The sequence below is a fragment of the Mustela lutreola genome, chromosome 1, assembly GCF_030435805.1.
Source record: "Mustela lutreola isolate mMusLut2 chromosome 1, mMusLut2.pri, whole genome shotgun sequence".
In the NCBI taxonomy this organism is placed as follows: Eukaryota; Metazoa; Chordata; class Mammalia; order Carnivora; family Mustelidae; genus Mustela; species Mustela lutreola.
The window spans coordinates 276,288,159-276,302,324 of record NC_081290.1 but is presented as its reverse complement, the minus strand read 5'-3'; the positions used below and the strand labels follow the sequence as shown (position 1 = coordinate 276,302,324).

Sequence of the window (14,166 nt, the reverse complement as noted above, 5' to 3'; positions counted from 1 at the left end):
TTATGCTATTAAGTTGCTTTGTTCTTCACCTCTATTACTGAAGCATCTCCTGGAAAAACAGAATGGATGGTTTTTATCTCTTTTTTACAATTCAACAATTAAACAAGCATTTGTAGAATATCTACTACAAACATGTGAGCAAAACCAAGAAAATATCTATTTTTTTTTTCAAGGAGATAGTGATCAGAGAACTGAGCTTTAGAAAACAAAAGTTTCTACACTTACTAGCACTGTACCATGTATAAGCCTTCACTTAAATTCTTAACATCCAGTATTTCTTAAAAAAAAAAAAAAGAAAATACACACACCTTATTATCGATTACTAGAATATACCTTTTCAAAAATCTTCTTGAAAGCATTTTTTACTTCCTGATTCCTCAAGCTATAGATTAAAGGATTTAACATGGGAATCACCACTGCATAGAATACCGAGGCAAATTTGTCTTTATCCAGTGAGTGGCTTGACTTGGGGCGCAGGTACATAAAACTGAGGGTCCCGTAATATACAGTAATAGAAAACAGGTGAGAAGCACACGTAGAAAAGGCTTTTTGTCTTCCTGCAGCAGAATGGATCTTTAAGATGGCGAAGACAATGAACACATAGGATAGGAGAACAGTGATAAGAGAACAGAACATATTGAATCCAGCAATGATGAACAGCATCAACTCTTTGACTTGGGTGTCAGAGCAGGCGAGAGCAATCAAGGGAACATCATCACAGTAGAACTGGTTAACCACATTAGAGTCACAGAAGGACATGTGGAATGTAGCCGCTGCTTGAATGAGCCCCACGGTGAATCCGTAGATGTAAGAGCTAGTGACCAACTGGATGCAGAGTTTCCTGGGCATGAGAACGATGTAGAGTAAAGGGTTGCAGATGGCCACATACCGATCATAGGCCATGACAGACAGCATGAATAATTCCCAGACTGAAAATGTGATAAAGCAGCCCACTTGACTGGCACATGCATAAAATGGCATGCTTTTAATTTCTCGTAAAGAGTTCACAAGGGTGTTCGGAGTGATGGCAGAGGTACCATAAAAATCAACAAACGCCAGGTGACAGAGGAAAAAATACATAGGAGTGTGAAGTTGAGGACTGATTTGGATGAGCACAATCAGACCAAGATTACCCAAGACAGTAACTAAGTAAATCAATAGGAAAACACAAAAGAGAGTGGCCTGAAGCTCCAGGTTATCTGTGAGGCCCAAGAGGATGAACTCAGTGACTACTGAATGATTGCCTTTTGCCATGAAATAGATGAACAGTAAATGATGAATGACAAATCTACAATAAACTCCTCTAGGGGACACACTCTGAATAAACTTCACTCTGTTAGGAATAATCAATTCAATGTGAGAGGATAGCCCTGGCGAGCCGCGGTGTTACGTTAAATTCAGCCAGAGCACAATCTTGATAGCGTTCTGAATTTTGTGTGGATTCCGTTTATGCTTTTAGTGTGAAAGGATTTGGTCCAGGCAGAAATTCCATGATATAAAGTTCACCAAGATGCTGAAGAAGAAGAAGAAAGAGTACTTTTATTAATTTTTTATAATCAATACAATGGCAAAGTCTGTGTTGTACTTTTCTTTAAATATAAAGAAATAAACATGAAGAAATAAACTTGAATATTTCTTTAAATATAAAGGAAGGAACGTGAAGAGTGCAAGTGGCTTTGACAATATATATCAAAATGATTTCTTAGGCTATAGGTCATAAAATTATTACAATTTCATCATTTCATAAGAATATTAAGAGTTACCAAAATCGTGGGTAGAAAATATAAAATGAAAGTCAAAACCAAACTATTAGTACTATTTTTAGATATCCTGTTTGGTGTAATTTGCAATTTTCTTCTTTTTACTAATCTCCATTTTTTTTTTAATACACATATGCTGGTATCATGCTTAGTGAAATAAGTCAATCAGAGAAAGACAACTGTCATATGATCTCCCTGATATGAGGAAGTGGAGATGCAACATGGGAGGTTTGGGGGTAGGAAAGGAATAAATGAAACAAGATGGGATCAGGAGGGAGACAAAACATAAGTGACTCTTAATTTCACAAAACAAACTGAGGGTTGCTGGGGGAGGGGGTAGGGAGAGGGGGGTAGGGTTATGGACATTGGGGAGGGTATGTGCTATGGTGAGTGCTGTGAAGTGTGTAAGTCTGGCGATTCACAGACCTGTACCCCTGGGGATAAAAACACATTATATGTTTATTTAAAAAAGTAATAATTTTTTAAAAAGTAAAAAAAAAAATACATATATACTATTAATACTAAGGAAAAATAGGACTGTGATTTTTCTGGCTTTATCTTTTGGCAAAATGCACACTAGAGAATAATTTTCCAGATTGTAAAACAGCTTTCAATGATTAGGAGGCATTATTTTACCTTTTTTCTTCACATATCTAAATGGTCCAAAATGAATAGAATCGAAGCAGCATTTAGAACAGCTACAGGTTACAGAACATTTCCATAAACCTGTGCTGGATTCTGAATGCACGAGAGCTGGTAGAATTGAAATCATCTCCCTTCCTTTCTTCAGCACAGCAGATGGTGAGTTAACTTGATTTTACTTTACCATTGCATTGTCTCATGTTATTTCATATGGTTAGGACACAGAGAGTCAAGGCAGGTAAAATATAGCAAAATATAAAAAGCACTTTCCCCACTTAAATTTTGATTAATGTATCCATAGAAACTTTATCTTGGTTACTACTTTTATCTTTTCTCTCCCTTTCAGCACTTAAAAAAAATATATATATATATTTATTTATTTATTTGACAGAGAGAGAGAGAGCAAGCACACAAGTAGGGGGAGCTGCAGGCAGAGGTAGGAGCAGGCTCCCTGCAGAGCAGGGATCCTGACATGTGAGTCATCCCCAGGACCACAGGATCAAGACCTGATCTGAAGGCAGACACTTAACCCACTGAGCCAGCCAGGCACGCCTTCCCTTCAGCGCTTTCAACCAAACATCTTAGAACAGGCACCTACCCCCAATTTTTCAATCATATTTATGACTTAACGAGGTGCAGCCTACCTGCTTTTCCCATTAAACCGAGAAATCCCCTCACCAAGTTTACTACCAACTTCCCTATTCCTAAATCCAAGAAAGCCCCCGCCCCCACTGTTTTTGTTTTTTTTTTTTTTTTACAACTTGGTAGCATTAAACTCTATTGAATACACCTTTGGTTCCCAGAACAGAACAGTCTCTGAGTTTACTATGTGTCCATTTTGATTTTCTATCTTGGAGGCTCTGCTTCTATCACCTCTGCTTTAGACAACATGTTCTTCAAGCTCTCTCCAAAGCCCCCACATTTTCCCTTTTAACTTTCTTGTTAGTGATTTTGACCAATCCTAAATCCTCAGTAGGCTTCTATATGCTGAAGATACATATGCAAGAGTATCACATACAGAAAAGAACTTATATTAAATTATATTAAATCTCTGTACATTGGACCTAATACTCAAAACCTGGAGTATATATTTTATATCTTCAATGAGCAGTGCCATTATCCATTCAGTTTCCCAAATCAGAGACTAATCTTTTACTTTGCTTTCCTGTTCCCTGTTGTAATATTCAATTTGTTCCCAGTATTTCCCACATACTTTACATACTTTTCAGATCTGTTCACTTATACTGTTTCCTTGATTCAAATCACAATGACTTTTTGTTTTGTTTTGTTGGCAACTGACCCCTAATTTTTAATCTTGACTCCAGTCTTACCTATAACTTTCTGTTCCTCACGTTTTAGCTTATATGAACTTTTAGAGATGTGGATGTCATTTTTATGATATAATCATTCAGTGTCTTCCCATTGCTCTCAAGATAAAATTCCAAGGTCTTTAACATGGCTGAAATAAATCTAGAAAATCTAGTTCCAGCATCTCAGATCAGGCTGCTCTCATCTGATGTTCATCAAATAGTGTTTACATTACAGGTATTTCATATTTTTCCTAGGGTATGAGATCTTTCGATATTCAATACACAGTCATTCAGTGGAACTATAAACCCCTAAGTAGTCTGGTCTACTGCACCTGGAAGGAATCTTTGTGAATCCAGTAATATTTAAAATTACCCAGGTATTATGAGACATTTGAATTGTGTGTGTATGGTCCCTCAGGAAGCTTTTTTTGGGGGGGTATTACATTATTTTTTAACAAACACTGAAAAACAACATAATTATATGTATTCAAAACACGTAGTTATTTGATGTTTAGTGTTTGGGGACCAAGTTATTTCCCTTGAAATGGTAGATCACCTTCTGGGCCATTACTTAATGGAAGAATCTAGGGTAGAAGAAGATTTTAATTATCTCTTTTGGGAAAACAGTTTGATTAATTGCTATCTGTGCTTTGATTGTTTATTATATCTGCTTTAAATTTTGTCACATTGGTTTCATATTAAAATTATGAATTTATTTAAAATAAATGCTCAGTTTGTGGGCCTTGGATTTAGTAGCAGCTTTTGAAAAACAGTGGACAAAAATCAGTTTCCCAAGGAGCAACATCGAAAGCTTTCGTCTGAGATTAATGTTTCAAACTGTTGTTATGGTTGACATTTCAATTCAACAGCAAAGATGAATTTAAAAGAATGTTGATTTTCTTCTTCCATCTCTAGAAAACTGAGTGCAAAGAAATCACAGGGCACTTGATATCTTGTTGTAATCACCCCACAGTATTGGATCATTCGCTTTATCTAAATTTGCTTTAGATGAAAACCAATAGTGTCCACAGAGCTGGTGAGGCTGGCTGATGTAGCTGTTCAGCCTCAGCACCAGCTATGCAGAACAGAAAACAGATGGAGTATGAAGTAGTATCTAATTTTGGTTTTGATTTGCATTTTTCTAATGACTAATGATGTTGAGCATCTTTTCATGTGCCTAGTTTCTGTTCATGCATCTTCCCTGAAAGAATGTCTATAAAAACATTAGTCCATTTGATAAAAAAACAAACAAGCAAACAAACAAAAACCTGTGGTGGGAATATGCTGTTATCTTAGGCAGAAGGAGGTCAGAGCAAAGAAAAGGGAAGAGAAGGAGATGAAGTCTGAGAGTTGACATGGCCACATCATTCAGAGGTTTGTGGATCGATGTAAAGCCGTTGCCTTTCATTTGAATACAATGAGATCTACTCGAAGGCTTCTAAAATGAAGTCTCCTTTTTTCCCACTTTTGGCTTACTTTTCTTTTTAATTCCTTAAGACTTTGATATGATTCTAAAATCAAAATGCATAACAAAATATATTCAAAGTAAGACTGTCTTCCGTACCTGTCAGCACCCACTTCATTCCCTGCCTTCCCTGTAGGGAACGACTTTTGTTCATTTCCACGGGTCCTCTTAATGTGTTTTCTTTTTTAAAAAATCAGATATAGGGGCACTTGGGTGGCTGAGTGGGTTAAGCCTCTGCCTTCGGCTTAGGTCATGATCTCAGGGTCCTGGGATCGAGCCCCGCATTGGGCTCCCTGATCGGCGGGGAGCCTGCTTCCCCTTGCCTCTCTGCCTATTTGTGATCTCTCTCTGTGAAATAAATAAATAAAATCTTAAAAATACATATACATATCTTTTTTACATATTGTTTTTTCTTCTTTCTTTCTTTGAGAGAAAGAGAGGGATAGGAAGAGTGGAGAGAAAGTGAGAATCTTAAGCAGGCTCCATGCTCAGGACAGAGCCCCACAGGGGCCTGGATCTCACAACCCTTATATCATGACCTGAGTTGAAAATCAAGAGTAGGCATTTCAGAGACTAAGCCACCCATGTGCTCCACATGTACATATCTTTAATCATCCTCTTTTCTTGTTTTATGGGAAGTATCCTTTTTTCTTTTTCACTTTATTTTACATTAAATTTTTCTTTTCCCCTTTTTAATATCTTTCTGATTTAATATTATGTTCTGATGCTCGTCATGTAGGACACCTGAAATCGTCCCCATTTCTAGAACAGCTGTGCTTACCACTGGGTATTTGGGTGTCAATATGTTACTAATATAAATATTCCAGCAAATAACTTTGCACATGTGCTATTTTGCATTTTCTGCTAGTATTTGTTGGGATAGGTTCTAAGAAGTGGGTTTGTTGACTATTATAATTTTACTAGGTACATATCCCGCCATAGGAATTACATGGTTTTTCTATCAGCAGTGTATTATGGTATTTATTTCCCCTCATGTAGTCAAATTTTTGTGTTTTAAAATCCTCATGGGAATTGATATTTCTGTGTTTCATATTTAACTTGGAAAAGACTGTTGACTCAATGGTATTTCCCTTCTTCCTTTATATACAGACGGCTTTTTTGACTTCTAAGCCTCTACAAGGAAAAAAAATATACATTTTTGGTGAAATGATACTTTTAATAATTTTTGGCTGAATGAATCAATGAAAGAAAGCATGATGGAGATCAATGAATTAGCTGTCATTTATAAATAAAAAATAAGATCCAAAGAATTTAGATCACATAAATAAGCCTTGGGGAATAAAGTAGACTTTTGGAATATTTCAACATTCAACAGAATGTCTGAAAAACTATTATGTTATCAAAAAATGTTTACAAAATGAGCATTAAAGAAATTAAAGGATCACTTGTCAGCCTTTTGGCTATGATCAAGGGTAAAGAAATTAAATTTGTTAGTTCCTTTTTACACTGCTGGGAATTGTGTCTTCAAACAAAGGATCTTATTGTAAAACATTCTTGAATTTTATTCCAGAATTGGCTTTCTTCTTTATAGATCACCAGCCTGAGCTTATAGTAGCATGATGAACTGATGAGAAGATTTGTTCTAGGAGTACCTGGCATTGATGATGCCAGCCCAGTAGAATCTGCCTGTTTCTAACATTGAGGTGACTGTAAATCTGGGTTTCAAGTGCTTGCTCTCAGTGTCAGAATTTACTTCAGGTATGGATCATAAAGTTAGTAACAAAATGCAGTGACTTTAAGAATTGTTATACAAAGTTTTGATATACATTTTCTTATTTATTTTAAAGATTTTATTTATTTATTTGAGAGAGAGAGAAAGCATGAACGAGAGAGAGAGAGCACACAAGCATGGGGAGGAGCAGAGGGAGAGGGAGAAGTAGACTCAGGGAGCCTGATCTGGGGCTCCACCCCAGGGATCATGACCTGAGCTGGGGCAGACACTTAACGACTGAGCCACCCAGGTCCTCCTAAAGTTTTCTATAAAAGACATGGTATACTGTTTTAGTTTGTAACAAGTGAAAAATACAATTTTAGTAATAAGTCCTTATATAGCAAAAGTCCATTTTGTTAAATTAAGTTTTATTGAGGATGAATGGGTAGTTTCATTTAGTTATTTTCTTAAGGAAGATATAAGTATTATTTGTAAAAGTTATAGAATAACATAACAAATAAAACTTGTATTATTTATATGAAGTTACAGTTTTTTAAAGCTAACAAAGAATTTGAGGACACCAAAATGAAAAATGTGTTAAAATATACTAATCAACTAAAACATTAAATCTTTTTAAAAAGATTTATTTATTTTTTATTTTAGAGGGAGGAGGGGCAGAGGGAGACAAAGAGGGACTATCAAGCAGACTCCCTACTGAGTACAGAACCTCATGTAGAGCTCAATCTAGGGACCCTAAGGTTGTGACCTGAGCCAAAATCAAGAGTTGACACTTAACCCATTGAACCACCCAGGAACCCCAAACATTAAAATTGAATAATAAATGCTGAGGAACTATTTTTATTTTAACTTTTTTATTTTGACATAATTTCAGAATTATTGAAGCTAACATTTTACAAGGACTTCCTCTACACCCTTCACCTAGATTCCTCTGACATTGACATTTTACCACATTCTTTTATCCTGAACTGTTTAATAATCGGTCAGAGACATGATGCTTCCTTATTCTTATATACTCAACAGCGTATATTTACTAAAACCAGGGGAACTCTTAAATGACCACAGTACTATTATAAAAATCCACAAATTAATATTGGTGTAGCACTATTACTTAATCCACAGACTTTATTCTGCTCTGATGGACTTGTCTCATTTGTTAAAATTCAAGCTTGCTTTTTCAGTCTTCCTTTAAGTGTTCTACCAGTGTTGATGCCATTGCCCATGTGAGGTCACTAGAACCAACAATTCTTTTCAGATTCATCTTACTAGGAGTGCACGTGTGTCTTTTATAGACAATGTTAATAACGTGGGTGACGTGGTGGTGGGTATTAAGGAGGGCACATATTACATGGAGCACAGGGTGTGGTGCATAAACAATGAATTATGGACCACTGAAAAAAAATAAATTAAATTAAATTTAAAAAAAAATAAAGAAAGAAAAGCTCCTTTAGTGATCTAATGTAGACATGGTTTTTACCAAGGTCAAGTTCATGAATTAGAATGTTCAAGTCAAAATTCCTCTATGGAAAAGAGATTGATTTTAGATGATCTATGGAACAATTTAACCTCTATTTGCAATCGAATTTATTTTATTTTCATGTCTTTCAATATTTTCAAGAGTTAGAATTCTCATGATAATAGAAAATAAAATCATAAAATTAATGTATCCTGTGTTTTGATATGGATTTGTTTAATATTATAACATTTGAAAGCGCATTACTAAAGGTAAGCTAATAGAGAACTCTTGATGACTGTTTTTGATGTTGTTTCTTTTGTTTTTATTTTTTTGCATCCCAACTCTGAAGGCTTTTGGTTAGATGATAGATCATTTATTTTATACTAGAAGACACCTTTTCCATAATTCTTTTCAAAGCATTTTTGACTTCCTGATTCCTCAGGCTGTATATTAAAGGATTCAGCATGGGGATTACCACAATATAGAAAACAGAAGCTATCTTGTCAGTATCCAGAGAATGACTTGTTTTTGGCTGCATATACATGAAGATAATAGTGCTGTAAAATATAGTGATGGAAGTCAAGTGGGAGGCACAAGTAGAGAATGCTTTTTGCCTGCCTTCAGCTGAATTAATCCTCAGAATGGCAAATAGAATGAATATGTAGGAGATGAGGACAATAAGAAGAGAGAAAAGGGTATTGAAACCAGCAAGTGTGAACAATACCAGTTCTTTGATATCTTTGTAATGGCTTTTACAGCAGGCCAGACGAACCAGGGGAATGTCATCACAGTAGAAGTGATTTATTATATTTGAATCACAAAAAGATAAGTGGAATGTAAGGACTGTCTGTAGGAGTCCAACAGAAAAGCCATACACATATGTACTAACCACCATTTGAATACAGACCCTTCTGTTCATGGTGATGGTATAGAGTAAAGGGTTGCAAATGGCAACATATCTATCATATGCCATGACTGAGAGCATATACACTTCACAAACCACGAACACGATAAAGCAACACAATTGGGTGGCACAAGCAGGTAAGGATATTCTCTTAATTTCTTGCAAGAAGTTCAAACGAGAGTGGTTTATTCGTTGTGTTTGCCGGGCGCGGTGGCGCGCGCCTGTAGTCCCAGCTACTCGGGAGGCTGAGGCAGGAGGATCGCTTGAGCCCAGGAGTTCTGGGCTGTAGTGCGCTATGCCGATCGGGTGTCCGCACTAAGTTCGGCATCAATATGGTGACCTCCCGGGAGCGGGGGACCACCAGGTTGCCTAAGGAGGGGTGAACCGGCCCAGGTCGGAAAAGAAGTTCACCAGGGTGTTAGGGGTGACAGAGGAGGTATAGCAAAAATCCACAAAAGCTAGGTTGCTGAGGAAAAAATACATAGGTGTGTGAAGCTGAGAACTGATATGAATTAGCATAATTAACCCAAGATTACCTATGACACTAATTATGTAGATCACTAGGAAGATCCCAAAAAGTAGGGCTTGGAGCTCCAGATTTTGTGTGAGTCCCAAGAGGATGAATTCAGTTATTTCTGAATTATTGCCCTCAGCCATGGAAGATGTGTAGAAGCATCTCATGTCATTCTCTTTAGAGTATCCATGTTGGATGATCTTCTACTTCTTGGATTAAGAATTTAACTCACACTTATTTTATGGTGACCATATTGGAAAGATAATCCTCGCTGGTCCTATGGGCCATTCTTGGGTTTCATTATTGCCTGCTTTTGATTTGAAGGGATTTGCTCCAGGCAGAAATTCCAACATGCTCAGTGGTCTGGGGGATTGATGAAGAAAACAGAATGTCTTGAATTAAATGTGGAATCTCATATATAAAATGAAAACCCAGTGTTACAACAACAGCAGGAATAATATTTTAGTGATAAAAGAGATAGGGGCACATTTCAGTAATATATTACGATTAAATACTGAGCAAATCAACTCAATCGAGAATTAAAACAATCATGACTGTCACTAGACATTATCTGTGTGCTAGCCATGCAATAAAAGAAGGGGCAAAAATATTATTTATGAAGTACATGATATTGTATTACGGCATCCAAACCAGTAACTTCAGTGGAGAGATATTACATTTGTTATGATTGTGGAAGTCTTCAGCTTCAAGTCAATATAACGAAAATGATGCTATAATAAGAATGTAAGTTCAAAGAAATGTGAAAATATGGGCACCTGGGTGGCTCGGTCAGTTCAGCATCTGCCTTTGGCTCTGGTCAGGATCCCAGGGATTGAGCCCTGTGTCAGTATCTCTGGTCAACAGGAAGCTGCTTTTCCCTCTCCCTCTGATGCTTTCTCTATCTCATCATTTCTATCTCTGTCTCTCACTCTCAAATAAAATAAATAAAATATTTAAAAAAACAAATCAGAAGCACCTGGGTGGCTCCGTGGGTTAAGCCTCTGCCTTTGGCTCATGATCTCAGGGTCCTGGGATCAAGCCCAGCATCAGGCTCTCTGCTCAGTGGGGAGTCTGTTTCTCCCTCTCTCTCTTTGCCTGCCTCTCTGCCTACTTATGATCTGTCAAATAAATAAATAAATAAAATCTTAAAAAAAAATAAAAATAAAACACAAATTAAAAAAAAACACAAATAAGTGTGAAAATATAATTTTTAAGATTCTGTTTAAAATAATAAACACCTAGAGTTTAATTTAATATTTAACTTAACAGACTCTTGACCTTATATGTTCCTGTTGTTTATGTTTAAGCCGAGTAAACTCATAGTTTCATATTATGTATTACTGGAATGGTATTCAGGAAAGAAGAAAATTTTTATAAGTTAATTCAACAATGTAATGTATGCTGGGTAACCCTAAGTATATTTACTAAATACACTTGCAAGAACAGCCTAGACATTTCTTAAAACAAAGTGTAAGGGATAGTTATTTATCATTACAGATAGTAAACTGTATTATAAACTGGAGAATGTAAAACAAAATAGGAATCTGTGGCAGGACAGTGAATGTTTATCACAGGAAAAAAGTGCTAATTTGTAGCATCTGTTGATTTTCTGATTTCTATGATGCAAATATTCCCACTGTCACTGATTTCAGGCCACAAACTTAAAGCCACTGAACATGGAATTGGGATAAATACAGATTATATCTTTTGCAAAATATTAGGAGAGATACTGGTGGTACTTCTATACAAAAGTAGGTTGATATTATAAGCAAAAATCATATAAAATATTATTTAATAAAACACGTATGTTTATATTATACCATATGCTAGAGAAACACTTAGAATCAATAATGAGTCTCTCTTTACAATGTATTTGTATCTATAACTATAAATATCTCTCAATAGACTGATAAATTTCAAAGAGAAAAAGTTCATTTTATAAAATATGAAAGGATTAGCTAACAGTAAGTTGTTCACTAAATCAATCAAATTAAAAGAATGGTTATACCCAGGGTTGCTAAAGGTGTAGGAAAACAAAAACAACCTTACACATCCAAAGAAGATGAAATTTGTCTTCATCTTTATGGAAGACGATATGCTAGTAAGCATCAAAATTGTTAATTAGTCCTGCCGCTAATACAATGGTTTTAACACTAAGCAATTAGAGAAATGATAAAAGCATGCAAGTATATGAATGGTTTCATTTTTACCTACCCAAAATTGAAAGTTGTCTAAGTATACTCTGAAATTTATTCATTTATTACACATCTCAGTAAAACATTAAGTAGTCATTCAAATGCTGAAATAAGTCTACATTTATTGATACTAAAAAATGTTCACAATATAGCATGTTGAAAAGAACAGCATGATACACAGGTTATTTGGTGATAAATGATTTCTATATATGCACATCACATTATGCCCTATAGATATTTATACACAGAGGGAAAATACACAAACCATGTATGCCACAATGTTAACAGTAATTATGTCTGTGAGGTGGTATTGTAGCTTTTTCTCCTTACTCATTGTAATCATCCTTTACATTTTGCATTAACCCTACTTCAACAAGCTTGATTTCAATTTCATTTTTTTAAAGATTCATTTATTTGACAGAGAGAGAAAGAGAGCATAAGCAGGGGGAACAGCAGAGGCAGAGGGAGAAGTGGGCTCCCCACTGAGCAGGGAGCCCAATGGATCCCAGGACCCTGGGATCATGACCTGAGCCAAAGGTAGAAACTTAACCATCTGAGCCACCCAGGCTCCCTTGATTTCAATCTGAAATGTACATTTCCATGTTACTATGCATTCCACATCAATGAATACGGATAACTTAATTTTTCACATTGGTTATTCTTATAATTTGTGTTTACCTGGTGCCCATAAAGATGTTTGAAGTGTTCTTAATCATTACCGCTAAAAATGACTCCATAATCCCCACATTTTGGGGGATAATATTTCATTGTGATATGTTGCAAAGGTGGACTAATTTGTTAAAAAATTAAAAACAATTCTCCTCAAAGAGGACAAAACCCATTTACAAAATCATCAAATTTGAAGTAAAAATCATGACAACTGTTTTTCTCTTATATTAAAATTGTTTGTCAAATCTCCAGATTTAATTGGAAGCTCTTAAATCTTACCTTGGGTGGTTTCCTAAATGTTCAACATTTTAGAATTAAGAGTAAGAAGTCTAAAAATTGTCAATTTCAAAAGTCTTTTACTCTGAAATGTTTTTATTTTAATCCATTGCCTTCTTGAATCCTAAAACAATAGATTCATCAGATGATATTGTTTACACCTACTTATTGCTGAGGAAACTGAGGAACAATTTGTAAGTGGAGTAAATTGTGTTCTTATTCAGCCAATGTGAGACCCAGGCTTTTAGACTCCAAGGAATCTGTGCTTTTTAATGGCACAGCTGAGGCACAGAGAATGCACAAGCCACCAAGACAGGAGCTTGTGAATTCAGGGATATCAATAATAGACTTCGTGTATATAGCATACAGACTCACAACCTGCTGCAGGAGTTCTGACAGAAAACAGGGAGCCATGGAAATGTTCAATAGTAGGTAAATGTGTTTAAAGAAAAGAGAAGGAAAGAAACTGTTGAGAATCATAAGTCAGAGCAGCCAGCCTGTGTCTCTATGATCCGTCCAAGTAGAATCAAAAGTGCACACTGACCTAAGGAAAGTTTAAATCTGATATGTCTCTGGCTGTTAATAACATTTTAGTCTTTTCTGTCATTAAGCATTGAAATGACACATAGATTGAAAAAAATATATTAGTAAGCATGAGTTGCAAACTCAAAACCATTTTCCATGTAATTTAAAATTGTAAAATGATCATTGGATTTATTTGAAACATATACATACATATCTATATCTACATATAGATAAATCATCTCATCTATAAATATAAATGTACATCTATTTATCTATATCACAGTTACCAGTTGTGTATGGTAATACTTGCTTATAAATGGCTCTCTGAAGTTCATCAGTATACCTGGGACTAGAACTCAGGTCTTTAGGCTCATAGAAAGATGGAACATGATCTACAAGTACCCATTGACTATTACCCCTTTCATATTGTTGAATCTTTAAGAAGACTCAAAAACAAACACTATATGTCCTCATTTAATTGAGAAACTGCAATCCCTGAATTACCTTATTATTTTTTTAAATTTTAGATAATTGGAAAAAATATATGAGATCTCATAGGCTTAAAAAAAATTAGTTTACTTAAGAGTCTTTTGGGGCCAAGCCAGACTTTCAGGTCAGTAGAAAGTTGTGTTAAAACAGTCAGAAAGTAAAGTTAGGACGTATTATTATTCTCTTTAATAAAGGCAGGTTGTTAAATTATAATATGGAACAGTTTTGTATTATCATATATCTTTAAGAAATTAGCATATTAGGAAAATAA

General features: G+C 35.4%; 2 protein-coding genes across 2 annotated transcripts; both read right to left on the bottom strand.

Moving 5' to 3' along the window:
* Positions 1 to 312: 312 nt before the first annotated feature.
* LOC131822643 (olfactory receptor 5AL1-like) lies at positions 313 to 1,254 on the bottom strand. Its single transcript, XM_059158931.1, has one exon. It carries the CDS (start codon positions 1,252 to 1,254, stop codon positions 313 to 315), a length of 942 nt encoding a protein of 313 aa, XP_059014914.1.
* A 7,442-nt stretch (positions 1,255 to 8,696) lies between these two features.
* On the bottom strand, positions 8,697 to 9,893 carry LOC131822642 (olfactory receptor 5AL1-like). The gene is made up of 2 exons (XM_059158930.1): positions 9,613 to 9,893; positions 8,697 to 9,375 (listed from the first exon to the last, which is right to left on the bottom strand). The coding sequence occupies exons 1-2, from the start codon at positions 9,882 to 9,884 to the stop codon at positions 8,697 to 8,699; spliced, it is 951 nt and encodes a 316-aa protein (XP_059014913.1). The 5' UTR covers positions 9,885 to 9,893.
* Between the last annotated feature and the right edge of the window lie 4,273 nt (positions 9,894 to 14,166).